The following is a 14,032-nucleotide window of genomic DNA, read 5'->3' as shown; positions in this document are numbered from 1 at the left end:
CATAATAGCTGGTCAGTTTTAATCACCTCTGTGATGAGTGCGTCAGATATCAGTTTTGATTCAAGATCTTCGCAGATACAAAGAGTTGGATACTTCAACATTACCTTCTGTTATAACTGTTATTATTTATCATTACCATGGACTCCATACATATTTTGTACCTTTTTACGATTCTAGTAAACATGATGAAGACATATTTTCATTTCACCCAAATAGGCCCTACTTCACCACTAGTTCATTTTGGTTTGCCATCAGTCACCCTGAGTAAACATTCTTGTGACGAATATGTTTTACATTCTTTGTTATGAAAATTAGTATTAGCTTAAGGTTTATTAAATCATAGCAGAGGTTGGACACGTGACACAATATTGAAGTCTCGATTTGTTTGAACTGACTTACACTAGCTTTGAAAAGTGTAGGCCTATGTATATGTATAGAGCGAAAAATGGACCCAAATCAGTTAGTAGGGGGAGCTAATGTTCCAAGAAATGAATAATATCTTGATATGATATGGATAATGCCATGCAGATAATCGCACGCGACCATGGAGTTATTTCATTTAGGTCGAGAGTCCGGATAATCGCACGCGACCATAGTAAAGCCTGGTGGATAGTCACAGCGTTTTTCACGCAGAGGCAAATCGCCGCGATTTCTCGCCAACGTGTGCGACTTTTCGGCGAAAGTGTGCGACTTATCACGCTTTCAATTGCGAGAAAAAAATTATAGGCTGGCGTTGCCAGTCTATTATGGTGACATATGTTGCCTAAATAATAGCGTCTTGTCCGTTTTTATGCATTTTATAACAGTGTCATTTTCGTATGAAGTAATAATGCATGATAATTTATATAGGATGGTATACCAGTGATTTTTGAAGGACAAGATTAAGATTTTCTTTCTCTCTCTCTCTCTCTCTTGTGCTTTGAATATTCACCGCCAAATAGATAGTCTCGAGTCTTGCACAATTATACTCCGGCGGAGTCAAACGGTCAGGCTAAATAACCTAATAGGCCTATATTAAAATAATAATAATAATTATACAGTGGTTATGTTAGGCCCTATGCTGCCCTATACCACTGAGGATCATGAAAGTAGCCTAGATCACTGCACATCCACAGGCATGAGAATCTTCCTGCTTTTGCAGGTTCAAATTTCCGCACTTTCTTATAATTTCAGCCCGTTTTTGGCCTTTTTAGCCTCATTTCACACACTTTTTCAGGCTTTTTCAAACTGTTCAGGTTTTTTCATGGCTGATCATTCTTATGCCTGACATCATGATGCACATACTGACTATTGAAAAGATCAAAAGATCTATCTCTTCCCTGCATCCACTCCTTCGATTATTTAACAAGTAGCAATGGATTGTAAGGAATTCATTTTCTTTTGGACATCACGATAATCAATCCGATGTAAGATATAGAGATGAGGATATTGTTCCACTTTTAATTTGAAGCTGTTCAATTTGTTCGTCGGTCAAGTTCGCCACGATGTCTGTGATTTCTTCATGCTTACTTTGGGGCAAGTCACGTGGGGAAATAACACGACCTGATTGGACAAGTACAGAAAATCGCCAGCTAAAATCGTTTCCAGTAGAAAAATTTCTACTTGAACTTTTTCTATCGCAACTCCGTCGGCGGCAAAAATGGACTCGCTAGCGTTTTCCGCTGAACAAGTGCGACAAAGTCGCTGTTCGTCGGCGGGAAAAAAATCGCTGCGATTTGCCGCTGCGAGTAAAACGCTGTGACTATCCACCAGGCTTATGCATTCGGTCTATTGCAACCTAATTGCAATAACTTTATGGTTATGTGCGATTTATCTTGACGAATGCACTTGCATGAGCTCATTATCCATCATTGGTTTATAAACAACATGTTATTAATTGCTGCATTTATCATTGTAGTTTGAAAAATTATGGAAAAACATCTTAAATCAACCGCCGTCAACGACTGGTCCCACACTTTCTTCAATTACTTAGTATGTGTCTGATGTGTCAAGTGTGAAGTGCGGCGCTTTGCGTCCAATAACACATCAGAAAACAATCCACTATCTGCACCATTGTCCAGTTGTAACTTGGAAGCCTGGCTACGGACCTGAAGGCTGATAAACTTTCATCAATATCATCGAATGAAATTAACTTATTATGATTTTCTATAAATGTTATCTTAATTAATTTTCCTCTTCAACGTATAAACAAGACGCGCAACTGAAAGACTTCAAAAAATATTTCCCATTGACACGCTTCTGTGACATGTTGTGTGTTGATTCATATCAAGGAAAATTTATTGCAAAATAAAAAAATGTCGAGGCAAAGTCGAAAAATATCACTGGTTGCATCATTTTGACCCGCTTTTATAGGCGGGATTATACATCTGTTTATTTTTAGAGAAACTGTACATATAAAGTCTTCCAAAAAGGGCTTTATTGGGGTTTCATATGTGTGCGCGTAGCGCGTCCATATTTGGTATTTTACATTATTTTTGCCCATGGATGGGATGAATTTTGGTGGGAAACGAGCACCTTTTCCCTTTCCTTTGATTTTATGTTTATTATTTTGTCAAAAGGGGTACCTTTCTCTTTCATATTTTGGTGTGGGGTGGGGGCGGGGCACTCTGTAACTCCCACCCCCGCTGGCGCTACGCTACTGGGCAAGCATAATTTTGGCGTCCTTTTCGGACCATTCTAGTCAGTACTCACGTCACTTCAAAACAAATCAAACGAAAAAAGTGCAAAGTCCAATCTAGGCTTTATATTAGTATACTTTATTGTTATTTTTCTACAATAACATCTGATAAATTGATAGTTATACAAGATAGTATAAGCACAACTCTGCTGGATTGTTTTATGAATATTATGATCCGTTAGGGGTGTCATTTTCTTCGAAAGGGGGAGGTCATGAATATACTGGGGTGTCAGAGAATTTTTACCAAAAATAGGGAGGTCATAAATTATATTTTAAACCAAATGTGGGGGCTTTTATAATTATTACTTTTAACTCGGACTATCACAATTTTCGCGCACATGACGCACGTTCTTTGCATATATATTTATACTTACAATCAACAGTTGTGAGCGCACCATCTTCTTTCCAACAGGAGGACGAATATTTTGACCTTTTCGGAATAATTTGTTTCGGATCTGTGTGTGCGGAGGGGTCATAAAAATGTTCGGCCTGATTATAGGGGTGGGGGGGGGGGGGGGGGGGTGGGGCATAACATTTTCAGCCCGCGATATATAGGCTATGGGGTCCATAAAAAGTTGACTCCGGTCACCAAAATATTCATGACCCCCTCATCCTCAGTGAAGAAAATTATAGCACCTTAAACATGTTAAACCGTATTACTCTTCTTTACTTCAGAAGACACAATTCCCATTTACGTGTTTATGTTTCCTTAATATTCTTTTTTTAGACAAAAAAAGAAAGGTAAAACATATTGAAATCCTATATAATGTTTCAGGAACTGTAAAAAAGCACCTTTATGCATCAATCATGTCGGTGGGTTAAAATCATTTTTGATCCAGTTAAGGGGAGAATGGAAAAGACATAGAAGGTTGAAATCTTGAAAACTAAAAAGTAGCTTTGAGATTCATTTCCTGAATAAGCAAATTAAAAGGGCATTTCGTGATCCACTGCATCATCTCCCACTTTTCTGTAAAAAGTTGAGATTTTTATATCACTGGAAACCTCTGGCTCCATAATGTTTATGTACAAAAAAATTCTTGCAGATTAATTCGTTTTGCAAAAATATCGTGAAATTTGAATTACGTTCTGGTACACCAGAACGAAATTACAACACATTGTCTATGGAACACTAAGCAGTGTAATCATCCATAACTCTCAAAATCGGAATCAATTGACATTTTTGGGAAAACTTTTTCCGTGGATATCTACACTGAAAAATGTCATAAAAAGAGGATGCTATATAGGACCACGAAATACGCCTTTAACTTGAAGATAAACAAGACAATCGTACTCGAGTTTCATTTATCATCTTTATTTTACTTCTCAAGGTGCAAACTTATTATATAATTCATTGTGAATTTGGGAGAGTGCTGAATAAGCAAACTTGCTGTTTTGAGTACGCAGCGTTTGAAAATTTGTACCATTCCATCAGCCCTTCTAAAAAATTATATTGTTATATCAAAATCGATTCAAATTTCAGAATAGTTTGCGCCATCTCTATATATAGAGGATGATTTGTTACATCTTTACAAATAGGTGAGGTTCATAGATCATATTAAAATATGATTGACCTCTTTTCTACTGTTACATTGGTAACGAAACATCCAATATTGTGACAAACTATTCTGAATTTGAACTGTTGTTTCAAGACGAAGATGATGAAAAAGACGAAGAAATTGAGATCTCTTTATAGAAAATCAGAGCATTTTTATGATGTTGACCATCCGTGTGTACTAGCATGCTTTAGCCCAAAAGTGAGCCTTGACCTTTTTGCTTATAACTCAATAACCGCGCGTCACAGGTAGGTCAAACTATACCTTTCTGAATCTTTAGGAACAGAGGTATACTCATCAAAATATGAGCAAGTATGAATTTTACCCATGTATAAACTTTTGATGACTTTTTCCAGCCATCTAGGACATTAATTAATTGGCATCGTGTCAAGATATGTTCAGCGCTTCAAACGCTACATTTGTGCCAATTGTGATGCTTTTCCGGAAAAATGCACAATAGTTACATGATAGGCTACCATGAGAGTTTATTATCAGTAGAAAGCCTAGTTACATTATGTGTATGTGAGCCAAAATACAGTGCGCAAAAGAATTAAGGTTCAGTACCAGTTATGTTTACCCCTGTATAGTCTATGTCATAATTGGAATAGCAGCCAATAGCTGCATCATTTAGCTCGGGTTTAAGACCTCATTTGTTGAAATCGTGCAAGAAATAAAGACATGATGATCCAAAAGTCCAAGGAAGATGCAAATTCAAAAGTTGCAGTCTGTTCCATTGCATGTATGCCTAATTGATTTATTAATACACATAGCGTTCTCGAACAAGAAAACTATAGCGTCGTGCTTTCATTGATTAGTACATAAAAGGGCTACCTCTGATTTTCGGTATACTGGTATTGGCAGCTTGTTTTAGTTTTGACATATTTGTCTTTGTTTATATAAGATATACAGGGTAGAACATAACTGGTACCTTAATTCTTTTTAATATCATCACACACACACTAATAAATACGTGCATCTTTTGACCTGCTGCTACTTAAGCCCGACAATTATAACAAGCAAGTTCATCTAAACATGCTAAAGGGTCAGTGTTCTGGAATAAAAAAATATACGCCTATATTATACTGTGATGCTATGGTTGCTTCGGAGCAATATATGATTCCTAGTAATATGTGTTGTTGCTATGTCAAGTATTCTGGTATGAACAGATAAGTCATTGCTTGTGTTCTTGTCCTGGATAATCTCCAGATAGGCATACGAAAGAGTCGCCTCAGCTAGATTCTCCATTACTCTGATCATCATGTTGGGCATTTTGTAACATATGGTTTGAAAGCTCTGAGCTCCCTGCATGTCATATTTATACGTCTTGTACAGGATTTCTTGTTATTCTCAATGTTTGAGTTTCTTGACTTATATTTGCGTCACAAGGAGTCGTCTCATACCCCGTCTCATACGACTGTTTATAGCAGCATAGGCCTACATAATGCCAGCAATGACCATTTTCTGAAAAAAGAAAAAGAAAATACTAATAATTTTACAAACATGTGAGGAAATATCAATATTATTAGGCTAGTGAAAAAACAAAAGCCATCTGCATGTAATGTTCACATTTCACAAAGAAGATGATTGGCGTAGTCGGCAGGATCTTCATAGGTGTTGAAAGGTGAGGAGTTACAAGTCCGCTCATTTAACTCATGGTGTAAGAGATATTGTAGAAAGTAATATCAACGTCGACACAAAGAGGTCCACAAAGTACTGACTTCACTAAGAAATATCACAAAACAAAGTTTTACCCTCGTCGCCAATGTAGGCCATAATGTTCACAAAGAAGAAGATACAACACACATCTCATATGGCCTGCCTATAAAGCAGTTGTTAAGGGGGTACTACACCCCTGTTCAATTGTGTGCCTATTTTTGCATTTTTCTCAAAAATTATAGCACATTGGTGACAAGTAAGATATGTATATTATAGGGGCAAGAACTACAACTTCTGTACTGAAAATTCAACAACTCAAAGCAAGTAGTTATTGATTTATTGATCAAATATTGGTTTTCCCTCATTTTTGACTGTAACTCCACAACAGTTGTCTGTGCTGAAATAAAATTTCCAGTGCAGTAGTTGTAGTCCTTGCCCCTATAATATACATATCTTACTTGTCCCCAATGCGCTATAATTTTTGAGAAAAAGGCAAAAATGGGCACAAAATTGGGCAGGGGTGTAGTACCCCCTTAACATGATTAATAATATGCATTGAAATCATGAATAAAAATTGTTATAATGTAATAACATGAATAAACAACTTTGCAGCTTTGTGTATAATCATCTTCTCTGTGAACATTACACCATCATGGCATTTAAGCAGAGATTTGAGTGAGATACCAAATTCAGCAATGACATGGCACGCTCAGAAAAGACACAATGCCCGAGACAAGTTATTTTACCACCCTTCGGAGTACCTTCTGTTGTCACTATAAGTAAATATGCATGTAGCTCAATGCTAGAGGTGCCATTTGGAAACTAATGTGTCGCAACATCAAAGTTGATGATAAACTTTCCAAAGATGCACTCTGACTCTGGATGTTTTTGTAAAATGTTTTTGCAAAACTCAAAATGTTTGACTTGCAGGCTAAATTTAAATGTCCAAACATCGAAATGGGTACACTGCACAAACAGTCTTTAGCAAGTGAAGGCAAGAATGCGTTCAGAAACGATATGATTAGAATATAGATGTCAGATGTTTAGAAACTGAACAAGGTCAACATGATCAAGATCAACTGTTTTCCATTCAAAAGCTTTAAAACGTGTTATACTCTCTAAATGTAAAGAGTGAAAATTTCACTCGGAACTTGGAGTGATTTCATTCTCACTCTATTCGAGTGGTTAGTCGTTCTTTTAGAGTGAAAAAAAGCTTCTATTCGGTCAATCTATAGATTCACTCCTTACAGAGTGATCCAAAATTACCGCTCAATTTCAGAGTGAAATCAGAATCATTCTTTGCGGAGTGAATCCACAGTTCGTACAGCCAATCAGAAAGCCGGATTTTCGCACGAAAAAATTGTGATTATTCATTCGGCGAATTAATCGTTGCAGCAATGGCGGTGGAGTTGTCAGTAGTCAGGAATGGGCGAGGCAGTTTGGCGAAGAAATAGCCAATATTTTCGTCGGTAAGTATACTTTGAACTATTTTATTTATATGTTGAATCATTGCAGATTGTAAACGACAACTAAAATCTGATGTTACTGTCTCAAAGGTGATAATTGTACCCATGAAGCTTCTTCATTTGTTGAACACATTGATTCACATTGTCGGTCCGGCATTACGGTGGCACACTCATGGAGTGCTATGCATACCTGGTACATGTATTACTTCATAAACCTGTAAATGATTGAGTGTACTTGTGTAATAATTGTAATGTTTGTTATACTGCGTCAGCCTTTTTATTGTTAGTATGTACCCGATCACATCTCCGAGTCCGATGCGCTAGTCATGCTATACATACCAGTAGCCACAGGATCGCATGCAGCAAGGCCAGGCCATACCTAGCTAGGCTTAGGCCATAGGGCCAGGCCAAAGCAGAGGCATGTTATCTCTGACCAGTCTCTAATTTATCATGTTTATATACTGCAGCATGTTATATCTGCATGTGTGATGCCAAAAGTCACAGAGGACTATAGGCCTCTATGTCTGACCAGTCTCCAAAAGGCTTTACTATAGTACAGCACGTCTACCTGCATGTGTGATGCTAGGCCTATATATTAGTCCTACGTCACTAAGCTTTTAAGCATGCCAAAATTACCATTTTAATCTTAATTAACATGTAAAAATACTTATTGTGTTGTAATTCCTTTGCTCACAAAAATACATGAATGAATGAACATTTTGTGCCTATTTCTGTGATTATTTTTTTTTTTTTTTTTTCACTTCTTTATTTCAGAGCTATTAACTCAAAAGAGTGGTTTTTCCACTCCTCTTTGGAGCTGTATGAGTGACCACTCCTTTTGGAGTGAAATTCACTCTCCCTAAAGAGTGATTTTATTCATTCTTTTTTTTTTCGAGTGAATTTCCTCACTCTTTTTGAAGAGTGAATTTCACTCTAAAAGGAGTGGTCACTCATACAGCTCCAAGGAGGAGTGGAAAAACCACTCTTTTTGAGCTGTTTTTCACTCTTTCACATTTAGAGAGTACGATGCCCTTTGCACATTAATATCTTAATACGCAATCCCATTACTGCAAAAAGAGTGTTTCGAAATTAAACACTTTTCTAAAAACAATTTTGCCTTCACTTTGTAAACACGTTTAAAAGTTAAACATCATGTGTCAAATTTCTGAACATTGGTCAATGATGGCCCTTAATTTATGTAGGGTACTAAACTTGTTTGTTTGTGTGTTTGTTTTAACGATCGTTCTGTTTGCAAACACGCTCGTCCTAACCAGGCTAAAACAAAATACTCAAGTCAGGCTCAACTTTGACTTTGCGACACATTAATTTTTGCGTCCTGTTTTATCCAAATTTGAAGATAAAGACCAATGAAACTCCCAACAGATTTAATTTAATTATGAACAACTGTGCTGGACAACATGCATTTTTATGTTTGCGTGGTTTGTTGGTACCGTTAATGGCCTACCTATGTCTTGTTGCGGAGATCTTCTATACCTGCACCAATCTCGAACTTTTAAATAAATAACCAAAGGTCCTGTCACCATTAAAATAACAAGCATCACCAGTGATAAGGCAGCCGTTGCTAGAGCTCCTATGAAGTCGGAACTATCACCCTCAGATTCAGCCAATAAGTTGCTTGAAGTTGTCACACGAGTTTGAATACCATTATCAGCTTCTTCGAAGGCTTTTGATAGTCTTGATGGGTACAAAGAAGTTTGATCTTCAACACTGAAAATTGGAATGTCTTGCGGAAATAACCTGTTCACGTTCTGACATGTTGTGTTCTTACCAATATCTATGCAAATCCCACATTGAGTATTTTCTGTAGCAGTACATGATGACAATACAACCTGTTCCTCCGAACAAACAGAACAATGCCTACATTTGTTGCTTCTTTTCATTCGAGATATTGTACTTCCTTGTCCATTTATATGCTTCAATCCATTGCTGTCGTATCGGTCCCTTCTAGTCCTAAATTTGCTTCGTAGTTGCCGCCGGTCATCACTTAAGTACTGTCCAGGTGGACAAACATTGTCACTGTCTCTGTCATCATCAGATTGCTGGACACCGATTTCAATGTAAGATCCATTGATCACTTCTTCGATGCGAACTGAAAATCGGGTACCAGAACCGCTACTATTGGATGCAATACCTCCACATTGAAAGTCAAATATTAGTAACACGCTTAAAACAATATATTCAATCATTATCATGATGATTATATAGTTGCTTTGAATCTCGATTTATTGTTGCATTGAACCTGTCTGATAACTGCATGTATTGTGCATGATGCAACGGTAACGATATATGATAGAAACTGCGTATACATGTATGAATCTCGTGATAAAAGAATGAACTATGCACTATATGCCGCGCCAGCTAGGGCTCTGTTTACGGAATTGACTGGGAAGTCCCCGACTAACGAAAGCCATCATGTCAGAGTTGGGATTCCCCTATTTTGCAATACGCGCCACGCATTCATGGACCCGCAACTGACACGCACAACTCAACTTAAAAATACACATGGTATGCACTTTCACATTTCAAAAATATACAGACAAAACAGTGGCTCACTGTTGTCCAGTTTAAAATGACAATGACAATTTGATTAAATATAAATAAACGAGGCCACCTTTTGGTTGTCAACAATGTCAACCAAAACATGAAAAAGTCTAAATTTAATTATTTCCGCGTTATTGCACAAAAATAAAAAGTGAAAAATTTTATGTTTCTATATATAAACCTATATACAATTATTCCAAATCGCTATTTGGATATTAGACAACGTTTTGATAACATTTCATGACATTATGATAACATTTTGATAACATTTGATATATTTATGATATCCCTGATTATAGGCCTATCTATTTTTATGTGTATTAGCCTATCTATATGTGTGCAAATATCAAAACAACAAAAAACAACAAATTTTGATAGTCTAAAAATTAAGGCTTTTGTTTATTAGAGTAATCATGGTAATGGAGAAACAGAATCTGCTTACTTTATTGCCAAAAAAACAAAAACAAAAAAAAGGTACAATTTTTCATCAAATGGAGATTTGATGTAGGTAGGGCTTAGGCTAATGGGCTATTTTTTATAATGTGCATGTGTGAAGAATAATTAAAATGTTTTTTGTTAGCTGTCTGTCTTGTAATAAAAGCTGTAATTTACTATTTATTTTATTTTTATTTTCAATCAACCAAAAAGTGACGTTTTTGGTGATTTTAAAACAAAGCAGGAATCTTAAAGCCATAATGTACGATCTTATAATATGGTTAAATTGGTTACCTGATTTTTTTCAAACCCGATTTTCTGTCCTAACCCAGCAAACACAAAAACGTTTTAAAAACGTTTTGAATAAGTTATATTTTGGCTTTTGGTTTAGGTAAAAACGTTTTAATAACATTAAAATGTCGGGTTATATAAAGGTCATGATAACGTTTTAAAATGTTTTGTATGAAAACACACTACAACGATATTTTTAAATGTTTTCAAAAAATGTTATTGTAAGTTATTTTTGCAAATAGTTTTGCCAAATATTGTGTCAATATTTAAATAACATTATGTTAAAATATTTGAACCCAGCAAACACAGAAATGTTCTTAAAATGTTTTTTGCAAAACCTTTTAACAACATTTAAATGTCGGGTTATATAAAGGTCATGAAAACGTTTTTAAAACGTTATTGAAAATATTTTGGGCAAACATTATTCGCAAAATATTTTTTCAACTCCCAAAATAACATTCTGTTTAGAATGTTTTGTATCAAGTTTTCAAGAATGTTTTTGGAATGTTATTAAAACGTTTTTATACCCTTTATATAACCCGACATTTAAACGTTTTCTGTAAAACATTTTTGTTTGCTGGGCAGTAGATTATCAAAAAAAGGTGTTTTAAGGTTATGAAAACGTTTTATAATCTTAATATACCCTTTATATAACCCGACATTTAAACGTTTTCTGACAACCTTTTATAACCTTTTGCGAATGATGTTGAAAACGTTTTGTGTTTGCTGGGAACTTACACCTCAGATCAGAGAAGATGAGAAAAGAGGAGATCGCTCGAACATATAATCCGATTACCCACAGTTAACATCCATTCACTTTTCTTTGTTTGGTGTACTTAAAACACCACTTGAAACTTCCTTTGTGGTAATCTGTTCATCCGCCACACGCGCGACTGATTTGGTAGTTCTCTTTAGTGGAGAAAATATTCCACACACGGAAGTAGATCGTTAAATTCCCAATTTCGCAGTCAAATCATGCTTTTTTTCTTTAAAAAATAATAATACTAACCAGGGTGACCATGATTTTAAACGAGTGAAAAGGCATTATATATATCGCAACTCCCATTAAAAAAAATCAAAAGTTTTGTTAAGTTATGGAAAGTCAAGCATAATTAATTTTCCAGTAAAATTAATATAAGGTCAAAGGAAAAGAAATTTAAATGATAACCATTTGAATATTTGCGGCAGTTTACGGAAACTTAAAACTAGTGTAATCAGTAATTCAAACTCCTGTCAGTTTCTCCATATACTCCAGTTTTGTGTCCAAACGTGTCCAAAAGTGCTATTTGGATCCAAAATGCTGGTCTTTTTCACAAGGATATCGTTTCAAACTTAGCAGCCGGTCATGCCAAACAATACAGAAATTATACTTCGCGGTCAACTGACGTAGTGACGTAACAAATTGATATCAGGGCATGCGCCGTTTAGAGCTAGACAGTCGTGACTAGCAAAGCCACTTATCGTATTAGTTGATCAATCGGATTAGATCATTGTTTCCATCAATAGGCGGATGCACACATTATTTATTTGATGTGGGCATCGAGCGATCTCCTCTTTTATCATCTTCTCTGCTCAGATAAATTTGATATGTTTGTAGGTCAACAGAGCAATTTTGTCATAACTTAACATTAAATCCCGCATAGAACTCAACGTTAAACAGTCAAAATTGCCAGTGTATGGTTTCTTTCACTACTTTACCTTGTTATTTCAGCTGAAAATAGACTGAGACTCTTCCTGGCAGGTATTACTATATATATTATTTCAGCATTTTTGGTAAAGAATAACAAGATTTTAAATCGTATTTTTTCTGGCTTGCAGTTGAATATGCCACGGTCACGGAACTTTAGAGCGACACAGTTGATACAGACTTTCCCTATATGTGACCCGTTCTGACAAAACCAGGAACAAGTCGCATTTTTGACATTTCATGATATGGATTAAGATGCAAGCACTATACAATAAACTTTAAAATGATACCAACATTATATAAATAGCATCAATATCAATACTTTTCAAGATATGCAAAATTTTTGTAAATGATACCTTGATATTTTTGCCAATTAGTTTCCTGCCTTACAGAGGAGTGCATGAATAGTGATTATCATAGTTCAACTCTTATTTATTGATTAAATAAACTATCGATGTATTGTTGGTCGAAGCAGCCAAAAAAAGATCGATTTTCATTATCAAAATCAATATAATAGAAAAATAACAGTTTGATGTTTGCAAAATTTCATTCTACAAATCATAAACTTGAAAATGAAAACTTGCTTGATTTATTATTGTTAACATCATGTTTAATGAGTTATGTATATTTACAAAAGTGTTGTTGCTTCAGCCCTCTTTACAACATAAACCAAGAACCACAGGGCCTACAAAAGTAGGCCTATATATGATATTTGAATTCTACACACTATAGATCAGGCCCATGTCGTACTCAGGCCCATTTCATCCTCTCCCTAGATCGGACCCATTTCGCCCTCTCCCTAGATCGGACCCATTTCGTCCTCTCTCTAGATCAGACCCATGTCGTCCATGGACCCATTTCGCCCTCTCCCTAGATCGGACCCATTTCATCCTCTCCCTAGATTGACTCATTTTGTGATGTCCCTAGATCAGGCCCATTTCGCCCTCTCCCTAGATCGTACATGATTTCATCCTCGCCCTAAATCGGACCTATTTCGTTCTCTCTCTAGATCGGACCCATTTCGTCCTCTCACCAGATCGGACCCATTTCGTCCTCTTCTTAGATCGGACCCATTTTGTCCTCTTCCTAGATCGAACCCATTTCGTCCTCTCCCTAGATCGGACCCATTTCCCCCTCTCCTTAGATCGGACCCATTTCATATATAGATCGGACCCATTTCGTCCTCTCACTAGATCGGACCCACTTCGTCCTCTCACTAGATCGGATCCATTTCGTCCTCTCCCTAGATCCGAACAATTTCGTCCTCTCTCTAGATCGACCCCATTTCGTTCTTTCATTTTGATCGGACCCATTTGCCCTCTCCCTAGATTGGACCCATTTTGGTCCTCTCCCTAGATCGGACCCATTTCGTCCTTTCCCTAGATCAGACCCATTTTGCCATCTCTCTCTCTAGATCGGACCCATTTCACCCTCTCCATAGATCAGACCCATGTCGTCCTCTCCTAGATGGGACCCATTTTGGCCCTCTCCCTAGATCGGACCCATTTTGGCCCTCTCCCTAGATCAGACCCATTTCGTCCTCTCCTAGATCGGGTCCATTTCGTCCTCTCTCTAGATCGATCGGCCTCATCGTCTTCTCACTAGTTCGGGCTCATTTTGTCCTTGTTGTACTTTCCTCAGTGAAACCTATAACCAACTGCCTTTGGGGGCACGGGGCACAGTAGTACAGGCTCTATCTTGCAAT

General features: G+C 36.7%; 1 protein-coding gene across 1 annotated transcript; it reads right to left on the bottom strand.

Moving 5' to 3' along the window:
- Positions 1-5,357: 5,357 nt before the first annotated feature.
- On the bottom strand, positions 5,358-9,645 carry LOC140154229 (uncharacterized). The gene is made up of 2 exons (XM_072176828.1): positions 8,818-9,645; positions 5,358-5,691 (listed from the first exon to the last, which is right to left on the bottom strand). Exons 1-2 carry the CDS (start codon positions 9,563-9,565, stop codon positions 5,546-5,548), a joined length of 894 nt encoding a protein of 297 aa, XP_072032929.1. The 5' UTR covers positions 9,566-9,645; the 3' UTR covers positions 5,358-5,545.
- Positions 9,646-14,032: the final 4,387 nt, after the last annotated feature.

Source organism: Amphiura filiformis, chromosome 6 (genome assembly GCF_039555335.1).
Source record: "Amphiura filiformis chromosome 6, Afil_fr2py, whole genome shotgun sequence".
NCBI lineage: Eukaryota > Metazoa > Echinodermata > Ophiuroidea > Amphilepidida > Amphiuridae > Amphiura > Amphiura filiformis.
This window is presented reverse-complemented; position numbering and strand designations above follow the sequence as displayed.

Coding starts and splice junctions, on each gene's coding strand:
- LOC140154229 (XM_072176828.1), bottom strand. CDS start 9,565: ATGATAATGATTGAATATATTGTTTTAAGCGTGTTACTAATATTTGAC. Junction 5,692..8,817: donor ATCTCCGCAACAAGACATAG/GTAGGCCATTAA, acceptor TTCTTTTTTCAG/AAAATGGTCATTGCTGGCAT.